Genomic DNA, 17,880 nt, shown 5'->3' on the forward strand with positions numbered 1-17,880 from the left:
CCCTAGGCCTGCTGGAGTCTTTCCTGAGTCCATCCGGAATCTCGGTGGGGGAGTCCCGGCCCCTGCACAAAAAAATGGAGGCAAAGAAATTGTTAAAAAGGTCTGCTTTTTCCTCTGGTGCAACCACCAGATTGACTAGCATATCCTGCAGGGGCCCCACATTACCCAGTGCCTTCTTCATACTCCCTATATATTTAAAAAAGGACTTTTTGTTGTTGCTAGCCCTAGTTCCGTATCTGCCTTAGCTTTCCTAACAGCCCCCCTACACACCCGAGCGATGGAGGTATACTCCTTTTTGGTGATAGCCCCTCGCTTCCACTGGGTGTGTGCCTACTTTTTGGCAATCAGGCATTCCTGAATGCTCTTGGTGAGCCAGGGGGGCTTTTGAGCACTCTTGCCCCCTTTGATTCTCGTTGAGATTGTCACCCCTTGGTCTCTGAGTATCATCTCCTTAAAGAACAACCACTCATCTTGGGCACCCAGTTCCCCTACTCTCCAGGACCCCAGTGCCTCTCCTACCAATCTCCTCAACTCATCGGAGTTAGCCCTCTTGAAGCTACTGCTTTGCTGCAGGCCCTTGACACCCTGTGCTGGATGGTGAATTCCAGCAAGTGATGATCACTGTCGCCCAGGTGGTCAAGAACCTGGAGTCCCCACACCAGGTCATCACCTGTGGCCAGAACCAGGTCCAGCAGGGCATTTCCCCTGGTGGGACTGTGCATCTCCTGGGTTGGAGGTCCTGTATCTTGGCAAGGGTCAAATCAGCCAAATCAGTTCCAAATTCTATCAACTGAGCAAAGCTCAATAGCTCAATTTTGTGTGGTGCTACCACTGGGAAGTATCCTTCCTCCCAGACTCTTCATCTTGTGACTTCAGATGCCCCCAAGTGTTGTTTGCCCTTAGCTAAAAGAGCAAGCCAGAAAAATATCCCCTACTACCAGAAAAATAAAGTGTATAGCCAAGATCCTCCCATTAGGATACTAGAGGGATGCTATAGCAGGTTTTCATAGGGAAGCCTACTAAAGTACATTATATAAGCCTCTAGCTTTAACTCTGCAAGGTTGCTTAAAGTGATCTTCACCTACAAAAAACTAAGATCCTATATATAAAAGACCTTACATGAGACAACAAGGATCATAATTGATCTGAACCATACAAACTAAAAATATTTTAAGTTCAGTGTTAAATTTACCATATAACGCACTGGGCTGGGCCCCAGCAGAGCCTACAACATTTCAAGCCATGGTGACCCCATAGCTGAGCACTGCTTAGTATGTGTGGGTATTCCAGATACCCCCCCACAAAGGATCCACATGTTAATTAGCCCTCCCCACTCAAAACTAGGTGTTCTTGTCATGAGTCCTGGGATCCTTCAAAAAATTATATGCAGATGAGGTGCAAGGCAACCTGGGTTGGCTCTACCTCATGAAGGGCAGGGCCACACTAATGATATGCAACAGGCTGAGAGAGGAGGTGAGAGAGGGATTCCGGATGAACTGGTTAGCCTCTTTGGTGATGTTTGCCAGACATTTAATGCTGGTGAAGAAACAGAAATGATTGGAAATGGGAAGGAAAGATACATCTCATCTGTGGAAGTAAAGAAAAAGTAAAAATACATGCAGGAAAGGGTAAAGATCCTCAGCGTGGAGTTTGGCCCAGAGCTGATGGAGTGGAGGGCATGGGAAAAGACAGAGGGTGAAGCCAGACAGAGACTGGGGCTATGGCAATCACACTGCCTGTCAATGGGTGGGGGGTGGCACTGATGAAGATGGTGCTTCTGCCAATGCTGTTACACACTGCTCTAGTCTTCTCCTGCCCCCTCCAAACAAGTTGTTTGCAGAATCCAGAGAACCATGTGTGTTTTCCTTTGGAACTCCACAAGGGTGAAAGTGGCAAGGGCTAAGCTGTACAAAGCAACACGGTTCAGAGGCAGAGGAATGCCAGACATCTTCCTCTTCCTCTGGGCCAAGTACATGAGCCAGGTTTGCAAACTGGCAACAGAGGGGGAATCTAAAACAGCCAGCTTTGTTAAGTATTTTACAGGGTGGTTGCTGCAACAGTGGCAAGTGTACACAATGGCTAACGGGAGCCCATGGATCACGTTTTCCCCATGGTTTTATGAGATCCTGAAGTGCTTTTGAGAGAAATACAAGCTGCATGATGCTACTCTAGCAACTCTGGTAATCCACCGCAAGATATGGGAGGTGGTAAGGGCAAGAGACACCATATCACCAGTAGACTTACTACTTAGTGACAGCTGCCAGGCCATGTGGGAACAAATCTTTCACAAGGACCTGCAGAAGAAGCACAGAGACCTAAACTGGCAGGAAGCCCACTGGGCACTTCCTGTGTGGGCATGGAGAAACAGTGCAGGGCAGAGAGGTCCATTGAACTGCCTGATCCTACCAGCATTTCAGCATCTTATCTGGCAGGGGAAATGCCATGATCCACCACCACAGTGGATGTAGTATTGGTTCAGGTGGTTTTGCTGTACATGGAAAGGGAGAGCTCTTTTTGTGTAGTTGAGGGTGGAGACTTGTCCATTGCACTGCAGGTAGACACCCCTACAAGAGTCTGCTATAGCCTCCCAATGAGAGGATCTTGATTACACACTTTATTTTATGGAGGTGGGAGGGATCTTGGGGTGTACATGTAGAATGCCCGCCATGGACTTGGGAGTATCTGAAACCCCAGACTGAAGAGTCTGGGAGGTAAGATACTTGCTGGTGGTAACACACAGACCTGAATGACTGAGCTCTTCTGAGTGGGTGGAGTTTAGAACTGATTTGACTAATTTGGCCTGAAACATGAAGTTGGGGACAGTGTTAGTGGTGAAGGAGAGGGAAGAGAAAATGCAGCTGAGCCCAGAGGGCAAGGGATGGCATGGGACAGGGGAGAGGAGATTCTTACATGCTTGAAAAAAGCATTTTTTTACATGTAAAAAAAAAAAAATCCCAGCTTGAGGGACTTAAAAAACAAATTCCTGCTGCTGCTCCTGCAGGTTAGTTTTGCCCAAAACAGAGTTGAGGGATGCTGGGAGCTGGGGTACAGGTCACTACTCCCATACCTTCCATCTCATGAAACAAGCTCTGGAGAAATCTTGCAGCTGCTTTAGGGCAGGCTGGCTCATTCACAGTCCCCAAAGGGAAGGGATGGAGCAGGGAAGGTAACCCCTGGCACACATGCTAGAGCATGGCACGTGAAAGCATTTTGTTTGGCACATGTGCCTCGGGGTGGATGGCATGAGGATGTGAGGGACCTGATCCTTATTGTGGCAGTGCATCCCTGGCCCCTTCCCTGCCTCCCATCTCAAGGTGTGCATGCACCAATTGCCATCAATTAACCGGTCCGGGACTCCACAGATCTTGGTGCAGCTGCAAGCAGCTCAGGCTCTGTAATGGGTAGCAGTGGCCTGCCCAGAGCCCAGGATGTCTATGGCAGGCAGCTAGGAGGCTGCAAGTGGCTGCACTGGGGTCCACAGAGCCCCAGACCAGCTCATTGCTGGCGGCAGGTGTACACATGCCTTGGAGTGCATGGCAGGGAAGGGGCTAGGGCTGGGGCTGTGATGCCACAACAAGGATTGGGTCCCTTGTGGCTCCCCCACTGTCTGCCCCTGGTATGCTAACATCTTACAAATTGAGGTTGTGGGTGTTTTTGGCACTCTGCCCAAAAATGTTGCCAACCCCTGGGATAGACCATGATAGATTTTGTATAAGTCCCAGCATATTCCCCATGGTTGTAGATCTGTGTGAGGGTGGTACAGCAACTCTGAGAAAGACAGTTCTTCCACACTGTAGCAGGATGGAGTCCTAGGGTTGCCATGCTGCCCATAGGTCCCCTCTCTGTCCCATGCCAAGCGTGCTCCAAGCACCCTCAGAATCTCGCCTGCCACATCTTTGATCTTCTGAATCATAGGGAGGCTGCCCTTTGTCCTCTTAGCTACGGTTCCTGCAGAATGCCAGACCAGCGTTCGGTACAGGTGTTCAGGTACACCCCCGCCTCATGGGCTATGTATGGCTCCAGCCACCCCTGTATCACGCCCCAAGCCTTGCTGATGCACCAGACATTCATCTGTCTCTCTTGCCCACTCTCTCTGGGGCCTTCTGGCTGCCCGCTGCCTCATGGGGCCTTCTCGTTGCCCCTGCTCAGGGCTGGGGCACCCACACTGTCGTGGTTCCCCTATGAGGCCTCCTCCATCCCCTTATAGCCTCACCCAGTCCTCTGGTATAACAACACAACAAAACACAAGCCTCTGCATTATAACTTAAATTCAGGCCTCACGGCTAAAACATCCTCTGAGCCACACCACAAGTGCTCCCTCTCTCACCCGTATCACCAGCTGTACCCACATTCAGGCTTTTCCCTTTCTTCGCTCAGGGCAGAGCTCCTTCTCCTTTGGTCACAGGCCGGACCCTCCCTTTGCCTAGTCTCAACCTGGGAGTTATATAGGAGCCAGGCCTGCCCCTTCCGGTCAGCTGACTCAACAGGTGTGGGCCCCTAGCTCTTCCTGGTTGCCCTGGCCAAAGCAAAGCCAAGGTGTTTAGCAAACCTCAAAATCACGTAGTATAAGCATGTTAACCAGCACTATAAAATAGTGGTCTACCACAGTGTTATCAGCACGGCTACTTCTGAGTGGAAGCCAATTCAGATGCCAGTTTTAATGCAGCTAATGAAACAGGTGAGTGTTTCACTAGAAACTAATAGGTGAGTATGAGCAGATGTCAAAGCAAATGTTAGACAGGAAGTGTAGCGTGTGTTGAAAAGCATCATCTGACTGGTTAAGAAGAAGGCCTGTTTGCTCTTGCTAATCGTGGTGCAGATTAAGAGTAATCCCAATGAAGTCAATGGGGTTATGGTAGGGGAATTAAGATGGAATCCAGGCTCAAGGAATGTATCAGGGTTTTTTTACTGAAAATTGTGAAAGGTAATCGGTGTCTCTAAAGTTGACTGGGTCGTTTTCCTGTATCTCATGAAGTTACATGGGAAGCTGAATATCAGGCATTTGAACTGTTAACTGAGAAATGTTGACCATGTTCTGAGTCAACTGTGACAGCTGAGTGCCCCTCCAGGAATCATCACTGCCCTGGGGCTTTCTTCAACAGCAAGTGTTATTAACTTGCAAAAAAACCCCCCGGAGCCATTGTTATTGGGTTTTACTTGCTTCAGCCATATTGTCAGCTGAAAACATCAGCTTGCCATGGCATGATTTACAGGATTTTGTGAGATTTTCATGAAGAACTTAACCCAGTGGGAGCAGAGATTATTCAAATTATCATATTTGTGATTATTTTTGAAGTACACTCTTTGAGTTTTGCAACACTAGCTGGGATTAACTCTCAGAACCCCACCTTTTCCCAGGGTGCTGGAAGAAGGACACAAGCTTTGTACAACACAAAGGGCATATTAGCAAAAATAGGGCTTCACTTGGAAATAAGCTCCTGGAGACCTTTGTACGTTTCAAAATGGCACAGAAATAAGGCTGGGAAGTTTAGTCCCAGCATTGTCATCAAGTTGCCTGACCCTTCAATGCTTTGGTTTCCCTATCTATGAAATGAAGATAATACTGCCTATCTCACATGGGTTTGCAAGACCCCACATATTAATTTTTCCATTGATCTTGCATCTCCTTTTCTGGGACCTCAGAGCAAAGTAGTAGCCATATCACCAACTTGGCATATTGAAAGTGTTTGGAGGAGGGGGCAATAGTTTGCTTTCATCCAGTCCTGTACAGTCCCAACCAGAGAGGGAGTACCACTCTGTCATCACTACCATCTCTTCTTTAAAGTGGGTTTTAACGTTCCTTCCTTCTTTTGTGCAGGGTATGGTAGCTGGAGGGAACTGGCTAAGGCTGTGGACCCAAACTTGCAGCTTTATTATCCTAAGAAGCCAGGACGCCAGGTAAGAGAACTCGGGAGTCTTTTAGACAGTTGAGAAAATGTTCTTTTGGACCTGCCTGGCAGGTCTTGGATCTAGGCATCAGCACTTCCTATATGCACAGAACAAGTTCTAATCTCAGTGACCCTGGTATAGAAACAGAACAACTCCACTGTTATTGGTGGTGTCACTCTGGATATATGTTGTCATAACGGAGGTCTTTACCTAGCCAAGAAGGACACAAGAAGGCATAACTAAGCAAGATTGGATGTAATAGAGGGAGCTTTCAGGCTAAAGGCCTGTATGTAACACAGTGAGGAATGATTTCACAGGGGAAATGGTAGAATGTCCATTGCTTGGGACATTTAAAATAAGTCTGAACAAAACACTAGCAACTAAACTAAAGGCAATACTTTACAGCTCCAAGCTGGTGAGGAGGCAGGGAGTTATTAAAATAACTCTGGGGCTCCAGGTAAGAAAGCTAAAGTGAGTAGAGACTAGATCTATGTAGGCCATTTGGATAGTAGGCCTGTGCAAGTCGGCAGCGGTCCGATCTGGCTTCAGATCCGGCAGCTTCGGATGGTGGCAATCTGATCTGGAGCTCTGGACTGGGTTTCCGCCTCGATCCGGCCAAAGCGGCTCCGAGATCCGCCTCAGAGATCCGGCCATAGGGTATAATGGGGAATCAATGAAATATCTATAACTTTGTTGTTTTTTTGCTGATTTGGATGAAACTTGCAGGGATGGTAGCCTCTGATGACAGCATGAAACCTGCCACGTTTCAGGAATAGCGGTGCAGGGGTTTGGGGGAAACTGTACCCCAAATGCTTGAAAGCAAAACTCCTGTCACGTCTATGTGTTACAACACAGGTGGGTGAAAACGGCAGGGCTGGTAGCTCTTACTGAGGCCTCAAAACCTGCCACGTTTCAAGAAGATTGGTGCAGGGGCTTGGGGGGAACTGCCCCCCAAGCTGCTGACAAGCAAAACTTGACCCCAAAGCATCTGAACCTTCTCCAGATCTGAAGCTCTGTCTGAAGCCTCACACAGCCCCACTGGATAGTAATGTCACTGTCTCCAGTGCCAAAGATGGTGAGCACCTTACACTCCACTATGCTTGTGACAGCTTGTGAATTCTTTGAGAAGCCCCTGTGCACTTGCTAGCTTCTCATCAGCCCTGTGTAGACCTCCTAATCCTTATGTACATGTGATTCATCACTTCTAATATTATTTTTACTTTCTTTTGCCTGTTTCAGAACCAAGAGCAGCAACAAGGTGGGAGGAATAGGTCAGATTTTCCTGCAGTGGACATCTCTTCTCCTTGGATGCCAGAGGTTGGTGTTCTCTGGCACAATTTCCAGTGAGAGAATTGTAGCTAGAGGCCCCCAGAGTAAAGCTGGAAGGGAAGGGAATCTACTTGGGATCTCTGCAGCTGCTCAAGGAGTCTTCTGTGTCAATCCCTTCCCTGTTGCTGAAAGCAAACAAAGGAAATAATCTGGAAAGGAATTACCAGATTCTTGACAATTTGGCTTCTGACCTAGCTACCAGGAATCCATACCCTGCCTCTTGAAAGCAGCCAGGCTGCTTTCCTTGGAAGGTGACCCTTACTCAGAGCTGGGAATGTGTAGTGCAAAGAATCCAGCAAGCAAATACATAACTGTGGCATGTAAGTGTCTCACACTATGCTAGTGCTCTGGCATCTGTCTGCTATCCAATCCCTGTGTTTTGTGTGTAGGAGGTCTCCTTCACCTCAGTGACAATGCTAGGAAGCTGTGACCCTTGAGAACCTGGGTAAATATTTCCTTTCCTTTCCTTGAGGCCTTATTTATTCTTTCTTGCCCTGCCTCCTTATCACACTACTCTTCAGATAATGTAGCAATGCAGCACTCAGACAATATGAAGAGCACAAGCCCTAGAGTGTTTGGCTCATGAAAATAGCTTCCTGAGTTCCAAAAGGGGATTAGACACACACACACAAATTAGCATGGCATCTGCAGTCTCACTAGCTAGACAACAAACTCTAGTCCAAATGCTTCAGGACATAAACTGAGCACAGCTGGGAACAGAAGGGAATTAGTTTTCCTCACCCCCGTCCTCAGCAACAGTACTGAATGGTTTGGGGCATGATTAGAGAGTTAAATCTTTCCTTGAAGCATCTAAAATGGCCATTATCTGATACTGAAAGTCAGGTTGGCTGGACCATCAGTCTGTTCTGCCACAGCAAGTCCTATGGCCCCTGATCACAGCTTGAGTCTGTTGTCATCCTCCAGCTGCATGGCATTGTCCCAGTGGCAGGCTGTGTGCTCAGCACTGCCTCTTTGATGAGACACTGCTGGCTGAGGGCCATGAGGATGTGACAGTCAGTATTGTTGCTATGTGCAGGAGTTGCATGGTATATTTAGCTGCTTTCCTCTCCCATGGTAATGGGCATTTTGTGTTCTACATGGTATCTCCCTGGCCTGCATGGGGCTCTGCCCATCAACTCCAGTCCCCAGAGGCCTCAAAGCAACGCTAAGTGCGCTTGTCATGAAAGTTGTCAGGTACTGGTTCTGTTGCAAACTTGATCTGTCTGAGGTTCCTTGCTCAGCACATTGTCTGGAATAGAAGTGTGGCTGTAGGATGTGCTTTGCCCCCTAGAGAGATGGTGTGCCAAGAGTAGAGTCATGATACCAGCCTGTGCTGTTGAAAATGCAAGGTGGTCTCATCCCCCAGTGTAGTGATGGGTCATGCAAAGCACAGAGCAAATGCACAAGCCCATCTCCTGCTGTGCTGCTTACAGGTGGGAAACTGAAAAACAGATTGCACCATCCAAAGCAAAAGAAGAGGGCCACAGCCTGGTTTGTGCAGCTGTCCACCAGTCATTGGGGAAGGCCTTAAACCAGGATCTTCTGTGTCACCCTCCATCTTGTGCTGCTCTTGGTACTGATAGAATGCTCTACTATGCAGCAGAGCTGGAATGAAAAGCAAAAATGGCATAGATCAGTGTTTCTCAACCCCTGGGTTGCAACCCAAAAGTGGGTTGCAAGAATATATGCAAGGGTCACGAACAAATTTAAAAAAATGGATTCTCCTTTAAAGGAGAAACATGTGGGCAACCACAGTATTCCAGCCTGCAAGGGGCTACTTGGGGCCCCCATGCCCCAAACACCCCCCTATTACCCCACACACTGGGGGGCTAGGGCCTGGGGGTAGTGGGGTGGGAGTGAGGGCCCCTGGGTTGGGCCTGGCCGTCGATGTTTACAAATGGGTCCTGGTACAAAAAAGTTGAGAACCACTGGCATAAACAGGGGTTTGTTACTGATTGCTATAGCTTTTAAAAACCCCAGTCCTGAATCAGGCCCCTGCCCCATGCCAAGTGTTATATAGAACCATGTCAAAGCAGATCTCTCCCCAAAAGCTTACAGTCTAGGTGTCTGAGAAACACCTGATGGCCACTGGAGGGGGGGTTCATTTCAACTGAACTTAGCCTACAGGCAAGAATTGACCACCTGCCCACAGTCACAAGTTCCCCTCTGTGGTTAGTGGAGACCTGGGAGTTGTGTTTCTCACTGTTCTCCTACTTACTGTAAATCAGTGGTTCTCCAGCTTTGCAGACTGGAGGCAGCTCTCCTCAGACTAGAGGCACCCCTCAGAAAATGTCAGCTCCTAATTTTTACTCATTTTTTGACTACAGAAAAAGAATAAAGCATTGCTTGTGTTGCAAAGGACTCAGAAAAACCACAACAGTTCTAAATGCTTTGAATAGTTCAAATTCCTGTTTGGTTTATCTTGTGAATCATGTTTGCACACCTCCTAGTGCTAACACTGTTCAGCACCCTGTGGCGCTCTTGAAAGCATCTCAAGGCACCCCAGGGTCCTGTTACACCCTGGCTGGGCGCATCTACAGGAGATGTTTACTGCGGATTTATCTAATTAGCTCCGCAGTAAAGTCTCAGAATCTACATGTGTGGCCCTATTAGGACTCAGGAAACCAGTTAATTCTGCCGTGGGTTAGTACTTGTAAACACAAGTACTATCCTGCAGTGGCATTCTTTAGTGTGCAGCAACATATGGGTAGACACTGACAAGGCTGACTGTGGCACAAGAGTGCTTCAGTGTGGGGGCTGCCTGGTGGCAAGCCTCACACCAGAGTCCCTCATGCCCCAGCAGGGTGGCCATCATTGAGGGCATTCTGATTTTATGCTACTCTGTCCTCTGTCCTCTATTGATACAAAACTGGATGTCTTTATGTCCTCTCTTTGAAGGGAAAAATGAAGGACATAAAGGCATCCAGTTTCATATCAACAGAGGACAACTGGAGTATCCTTTATGATGGCCAACCTATGTCTCAGCCAGCCACTCCACAGCACATTGAGCTGAATTGGAGCAGCCCTATGCTGGCATGCTGACCCCCAGGGCTCCCTGCCAGCCAGGGCTGCTCCAACCCAGCTCAATGTGTTGCAGTCCCAGGCGCACAAGTAAATGCTGTGTCCAGGAGCAATAAACTCTAGTGCAACAGTGAATTGCAAATCACTGCATTAGGCCTTGTATGTCCAGTTTGAGGGAGGTGGCAAAGGGCTGTCAAGCAGATCTTCTGCTCTTCCTCCTTCGAGGGGAATCTGCTGCTCCCCAGTAGTTCCTTCTTCAAATCTGTACAGAAAACATTTCCCACTCTGGTGCTGGTTGTGGTGCAGTCTCTGAATGCAGAGGACCAGCACAGCCTGCTCCCAGGGTTGTAGCTATAACTGTACAGCCCTAAAAGCAGTCAAGTACTCCAGTGTTACGCTGTTCACACTGTGGTGGTATAACACAGCTACTGAGGAGTCAAGCAGAGTTATATTTAGCTCAGGCCTCTGCTTCAGGCTGGAAAGCAGCTTGCTCTCCTGTTAATCACCTGTTGAAAGTTGTAGAGGCAGGTGGATTAAGTGAAGAGCGAAGCTTCCGTAACTCAGCACAAATTAATTACACAGGATCTATGATCCCATTGTGCCCCATCCACTCTCCCTACAACCTCCCTAAGAACTTAATTGCAGGCCGGCTCCTGTGGTGAACAGGGCAGTTCCTCTCCCACAGGTCATAAAGCTGGCTTCATTTGAACAGAAGGTGGCTGTGCCTGACAAACATGAATAATTAAGAGGGTTTCAGGGTGAATGTACAGCAGCACTGTGCAGAGGGAGGGAGAAGAGAGAGAGAGGTCCCGCCTGCAGTTTGAGGACATGAAATGTATGTTGGTTGGCTGAGGGATTTTTGGTTTTGGAAATCCACTAAGAGGGAGACTCTGCACTAAGGAAACAGGTGCCAGCTTCATCTGTGGGATAAGTTTGTGTTTAATGTACACGCTTCTCTTGTGTGGGAGAGGGGAGTTCAATCTTGTCCATTTACTGCTGGCCTCCCTGCACCTGTAAAACGCTTCTACATTCCCAAACCTCTCTGCAACAGTCAGTATAGTCAGTCACCACATACTCTTTCCTACAGGAGACTGAGACTGGACAGGCAGCTGTCACTGCATGAGCCAAGGAGGAAAGGGAGTTGCCTCTCAGTTTAGGTACCCACCCAAGCCAGGGAGAATGGAAGAAGTTCCCTCCAGAGGTTAGCAGAGGTGTAGGAGCGGGGCTGCCGCTGCTTCCCCCTTACTCCCTCTCCTGCACCTCACCTCCTCCTACTCTGTCCCTCCGGAGGGAGATGATAGAGGTCTGTCAAAACAGAATGAGAGCATCTTCTCCCCTGGTGCTGCCGCCTCCTCCTCCTCCTCCTCCTCATCATTGATATTCATAATAAGATGCTAGGGCTACCTCTTTAAAGGTTGCTAGAAAGGAGTAATGGAACATGTCAACAGTGGTCCCAGACCCTGTCAGGGTCCCACAAGGCCCATCTCTCTGGAGCCCCAGCCAGCATCTGCAGGCAGCTGTTAGAAGAAAAGACTTCAGGAGTCAAACTCTCAGTGAAATGCAGAAACACAAATTTGCTCAGTTTTACACAACCTCCCCCCCACACACGAGGGCCACTGCTACACTGGCACGGTACCAAGATCACTCATGGATGGGAAGATACAGGTTCAGTCTGTACACCAGGGAGGAGGAGATTGTGCTCGTAATCAGAGAGAGGCATTATGAAGAGTGGTAGATATGGTTCAGTCTCCACCAGTCAAGGACAGGCACCCTGAAATCAAAGTGGCATCAAGTCTGTTTCTCCTTGCTGATGCTGAGCTCATACACAGTCTGTCAGTGAGTAATGCAGTCTTCTAACTCTGGCTACTGTGGAAAGTTGCATCTCATCTGACCTGGTTTTAATGCTTCATGCTTTTTTGTCCCCTCCCATCTGAGTGATAACAGTGCAGTGTAGCTGGTCTTACAAGCAACCAGCCTTGAAAGCTCAGAAAACGACAGCTTGACTCCTTGCTGCACAGGTTGCTACCTGAACCTAATCCCAGCATGGTACTCACTCATGCACAGCAAGTATAAAGCCCTTTGTTTTCAAGAGCCTTAGCTTTTTGGGTGCAGCACAGAAGTGCTTATCTCTGTGAGACTGATTGCCCTTAGCAACTGTACTTCTTATGCACAATGGAAGTTTTATGGGGACTTCCCCAAGAGTATACAACAGGAATTAAAAATCTCTAAACATTGCCATCCCCTGCTCTGTCCATACCATGTACTTCTGCAGTGTGGTCTTCCCAAACAACACCACAAGTCACAACAGCTACCAAAGACAGCTCAAGTGTTTTAAAAACCTACCACATGCCTTAAACCTCTTCCCCAGGGCTTGACCATTGAGGACCCCATCTGAAAGATGCTAGTCACTTTGTTTCATTAACTCTTGAGAGTGTCTGAATACTAGCAGCAAAAAACTTGGCACAAGAACTTGAGCACTAGTTCGCTGACTTGCCGTGCTCTACCCTAGGTGGGGTCTTGCTTAGAAATTATAGATGGGATTTTCAGAAGTACTCAGTATTGACCTTGCTGCTCCCACTGGCTTTAAAAAATGTTTTACTCTAGTTGTCAATAGAGGCAGAATTTGGCCTCTTTTTTTTTAAGATCTCACCCTCCCAGCTCACTCAGTTTTCTGCGTCTTCCTCAGAGGCAGCTTACCACTGGGAGAGAGGCAGAGAGAGGTCCTACCTTTAGTTTGAGGACATGAAATATATGTTGGGTGGCTTGGGTGAAAACAGAAATTAGCAACTGTGATCATTTGGGTCCTAATGCAGCAATGCATCCCACTTTGGGAAGCACTTACACATGCGTTTAAAATTAAGGACATGCTGTCCCCAGATCATGGTTTATTCCTGGATGCATCTCCATGATGCTCGATACATATATCCCTGACCTATAAGCTAATGTCTTTTCCCAGTGTGGCAAAGGTCAAGCCAGTATCCCCATGCTGGGGGTCCCTTCCTCCTCTTCTGTTTACCATCAGGTGTCAGCTTGCTCAGGGGACAGAATGGGTCTTTGTGACTAACTTGTCATGATGGATTCCCACAAGTGCCCAGCTCCAGAAGGACTACAGTGATGTCCAGCTGCTAGCTCTTGAATGTTGTCCAGTCAGGGGAGCTGGCAGAGGCAAGAGGAGGGGCCACGGCTGCTGTGAGGAGACAGAAGAGTCTTATAAACTCAGCTCAAGGAATTTCCAATCGGCAGCACAATGTCTCCATTCTTCCCTGGCTCAGACCTTCTTTATGTCCCAGTGTATCTTCCCCAGTGCTATGCATTTTTCAGATTGCATGCAGCTGATTTGCCCATGAGATGCCAAGCAGTCAGAGATTAAATTAGGAGAGGCTTTCCCTCCCTTCCTGCTCCAGTTACAGTCCACAGGGTTGCATCTCTAGGGCTGTGACCCTCCCTTCCCATTCTCCCTCCCACCTGCCCCCTCCCCTCTATCCCTTTAGTGGTTCTTCTTGTGTCAACTCTGGTGCTTGACTGAATCCTTCCTCTTAGCCTTTCCTCCCCAGGCTACTTGCCTCAAGTGTTTATTTTGTGGTGTGTCCCAGTTATGGTGCTACTGGGGACACAGGACTACAGGCAAAAAGAAGGAGTTTGTGCTTTGTGGATTAGAGCCTGCCTCTCTGAGATTGTTTTGCCCAGGCAGGCTGGATGCTGGGGCTGATAACCTAGAATTCCTTGCTGGCGTAAGTGGAATACCTGTGACGCTTAACACAGAAACAGGGGTTCACGCTTACCAGTGCTCATTCAGCACATGACAGTGTGGGAGTCTGCAGTCTCCTGTCCCTACCCCTGCAGATACAAATGCTGCTGAATCAGCACAAACAGAGGGTTCAGTCCTAACTCATGTTTTCCCCATCCTACTCACCAATGTTAAGCTTTACCTTAATGACTTCTGGCTGTCTGCATTGCTGCAGCTCCTCCTCCTCTGCTCAGAGCCTTTTGCATCGGGGCTTCTGCAACCAGTCTAAGATGACAGTCTGCTATAAACTGTCCACATAGCACCTTTCCCTTCTGGAACTGGCACATGTTCTCCTTTGAGCAGTAGTGCAGACAGCTGCTGGACTTTCTTGTGTGCCTCATGAAAATAGTCTGGCCATGCTGCCAGCAGCCATTTTGTTTCAGAGGTGAGCCATTTTAGAGTGGCCATGTGAACTGAGCATCACCAAAAGGAGAGAAATAGGAGAAGGAACGTGGGAGGGAGACATGCAGGTTGCAAAAGGAGTGCTCTGAACTAGAAATCCCAGAAGTCCTCCAACATGGCCCAGAAAAAAAGGCTGCTCAGGGAGTGTGCAAGCAGCAGAGTGCCTCTTCTGGTGTATGGGGAGGGCAGGGTAGGGACTGGGGGATAATCCCACAGCCTGGGACACTGGCAGTATGAGAAGATTCAAAGGATGACAACAGGCCAGCAGTAGAGTGGACAAGGGAGCCTGGAGCAATGGAGTTGGCATGGAACTGGAAGTCGGGCCTCCCAAATTCTCTTCTGGGCGCTGTCACTGACTCACCATGTGACATCTAGGAGGTAACTTTGTCCAAACTTTTCAGAGTGACCGCTGCTTTGGGGTGCTTCTATTTGTGAGGGTGGGGGCACTCAGGCTCCTGCACATAAGTCTTGATTCTCTGATGAGCTCAGCTCAGAAAACCAGGCCCATGTTGTCTTGAGCTGGATCACCTGTATTGAAAGCCATCTTTGAACATATCTTGTCAACCTCTGGTTACCTCACAGGCCAGGTGTAACATGGGAATGATAGTGTCACTCACCCACCATCACGATCTACAGTGAAAAGACCCTTGTAGTGGTTTTTATGATCCTGTGGCAAAGAAGATCCAAATAGCAGCCAAAATAGTTTCTCAGCCGCTTCCTGTGGAGAACTGTGACGTGAGATGGAGGAGCAGAGGGAAAACCAGGGTGATAGGGTTTCCAAGCAGCTGCTGTGTTGATGACTCCCAGGGACCTAAAATTAAAGCCCAGCTCAGTTTTCAATCGGGGAGCAGTGGCTGCTGCAGCCAGCACGTGTCTGTTGATAACATTCTTCTCTTTCCTTCCAGAGGGACCTGTTCTCTGCATTTGTGAGGCAAACCCAGACTGCTCCAGCTCAGGCAGGACTCTGCTGAGTCTGTGCACTATTGTGCTTATGATTTATCCTTTATTTTTTCTCAGAGGTGGGAGCTTAGTAAGGGAGAGGCCTCATACATTAGCTCTTACCACAGGCTTCTTTCAGGTTCTCTTGTAAAGCCTTTGGGCAGAGTCAGGTTTTAATTGACATTTATACCCTTTACACTGTTTAGATGGTAAGGAGCTCCTAGTGTAACCGATCCATAGGATTTTCTGTACTAGACCATGCCACTGGGCTCAGTCCAACGTGCCACCTTTCACATGAAAATACAACTCGATCTCATCAGAGATGCTGATGAATTTGCTCACTGTAATTTTACAACTCTGCTCCCTGCCCCACTCTGCCTCTGGCTGTTTAAAATAACCAAACCTGTAAAACTTTTTAAAGGTAGAGACTATCTCTTGCAGCGTCTATACAGCTCCCCACATGCTGGTGCTCCTGGGTTGGGGCATGAGCACTGCTAGCAACACGACTGCCCCAGTTTATCAGACTATGGATTCAGCTGTGGTGTCTGTCTTTGGGTGTGCCCCACACCCAGTACTTCCAAGGAGGATCTTGCAACAATTGTGAACCTGTTCCCAACCGATGACATTTTGGAATGGTTCAGTTATATATCTGCACCTTTTCAGTGACAATCAGACCATGAATGATGCTCCCAGTTAGTTGTTTAGTAGTGGGAGGGGAGAACTCCAGTAGTAGTCAGCAAGTGCTGTGGAGCATGAAACCAGCATACCCTTTATGTAATCTCTGTGATGTAACAAGGGGTGGATAACCAGAGCACCAGGCCCCCTTCTCTCCCCCCTCCCCCCCGCTGGAGTGCAAGGACATCAGCTGCTGCCAGCCCAGCCTCTGTTCTGCTGCTGCTTAGGGTGCCAAGCCTGGTAGTTATGCCTCTACCTAATCTGTTTAGTAGTCAAAATACAGTAATTGGGAATTCAGCCTCTTAGTGCTTCTTGCCAGCTTCCTTCAAATGTGAGTTACACCAAGACTGGTGTGGTTTAAGTCTTATCTAATCAAGTCTTATCTCTGGTACCTGATTGCAAACTTAGTCCTGACTCCCTTTAGGTCTTGGGCCTAGAGAACAGCCTGTCAGTCTGCCTTGTCATTAACTATAATGTGGCTGTAGTACCACAGAGGAACAGTCAAGGCTGCCTGTAGCTGTTTTTCTTCAAGAAGCATTTCATACAGTAATGTACTTGCTCTTTGCAGGACATAGATGTCCATATGAGAGTAAAAAGCAGAATTGGTTAATGATTAACAGGAGAATGATTCATCAGGTGACCTGAGTTCTAGGCTGGACTCCACCACTGACTTGCTGCAGGAACATGGTTAAGTCAGTCACTGTGGCACATCTGTGACATGGAAATAATGATACTCACCTCCTTTAGGAAGTGATCTGAAGATCCTGGGGTGTGAATCTGTATCCAAGTGCAGAGTGGTACCATTGTCCAGTCACTTCACACAAAGACATTTTATGTTGGTTATCTGACAGTGAATGACTTCTATCCCTGTTCTCTGCTTTCTACAATGTTCCTGATGATGAGCCCATCCCAAGTTCAAGCAAATTCACTGTCATGGATGGGCTGTGCTGCTCCTCCCTATTGCCGTACAGAATCACCTTCCATATTCTTCTCCCTCTGTCTCTGATCAGCAGAACTTTGGTTAAGAAAAGTCAGTAGAGGAAAAAAGCAGGGAACAATGGGCGACAGAGTACACACCAAACCCAAACACAGCAAGTGGAATACCCATGGCAAAAGCACTCCTCACAGCAGGAGACAGCCAAGTGCTGATAAGTACCAAGTCAGGAACTGAAGAAGATGTACACATGCACAAGACAGAATGTGTTAAGAAACCCTTTCTGCACAGCCAGAACACACAGCTCACACGGTTGTGACTCTGAGCTGATGTGCAGACCAGAGTTCGTTATCGACCTTTCCCTCAAGGCACAATTTTTATTAGTGGGACAAAATCTGGGGCACAGTATAAAAAAAAAATCAAGTCATTCCTCTCCACAATGTACATGACAGCCCCAGAGGTTTTCCTCTTCCTCTTAGGATCACAGGAAAGTAGGGCTGGAAGGGCCATCATGAGGTCAGCCAGTTCAGCCCCCTGCTCAAGGCAGGATCCTCCCTGACTAAATCATCCCAGTCCCTGATCCAAAGGATGGATCCCAAGCAAGGTCAGCAAGAGTTCAACTGAACAGGAAGGTTTCCTTAAGTGGCTGTGTCACAGCCAGGGCCCTCCTTGCTGACCTTTTTTTAAGACCCAGCCAGGCTTCATGCTATCACATGATACCTAGTTCATTAGTTCCAGGTAGGCTTCCTTTCCCACTCCTTAAAAGCTCCTGCATATCCTTTCCCACTCCCAAGGCAAGCTCAACTTCCTGCACCCTTATCCAGAGCAATGCTTTTCTGCTTTCAAGCAACCACCCAAGTCCCCAACCTCACGTACCTCTCTGCCAGGAGGAGTTTAGTGCTCA

General features: G+C 48.2%; 1 protein-coding gene across 1 annotated transcript in view; it reads left to right on the forward strand.

The window, feature by feature from the left end:
• Positions 1-5,805: 5,805 nt before the first annotated feature.
• B4GALNT3 (beta-1,4-N-acetyl-galactosaminyltransferase 3) overlaps positions 5,806-17,880 on the forward strand; it is a 44,183-nt gene continuing 32,108 nt past the window's right edge. The window contains exons 1-2 of the mRNA XM_019515518.1: positions 5,806-5,898; positions 7,129-7,206. Coding sequence (XP_019371063.1) covers positions 7,198-7,206 — 9 coding nt within the window. The 5' untranslated portion in view covers positions 5,806-5,898; positions 7,129-7,197. The remainder of the gene's footprint in view (positions 5,899-7,128; positions 7,207-17,880) is intronic.

This window comes from Gavialis gangeticus, unplaced genomic scaffold (genome assembly GCF_001723915.1).
Source record: "Gavialis gangeticus isolate Ggan-Ray unplaced genomic scaffold, GavGan_comp1, whole genome shotgun sequence".
NCBI lineage: Eukaryota > Metazoa > Chordata > Crocodylia > Gavialidae > Gavialis > Gavialis gangeticus.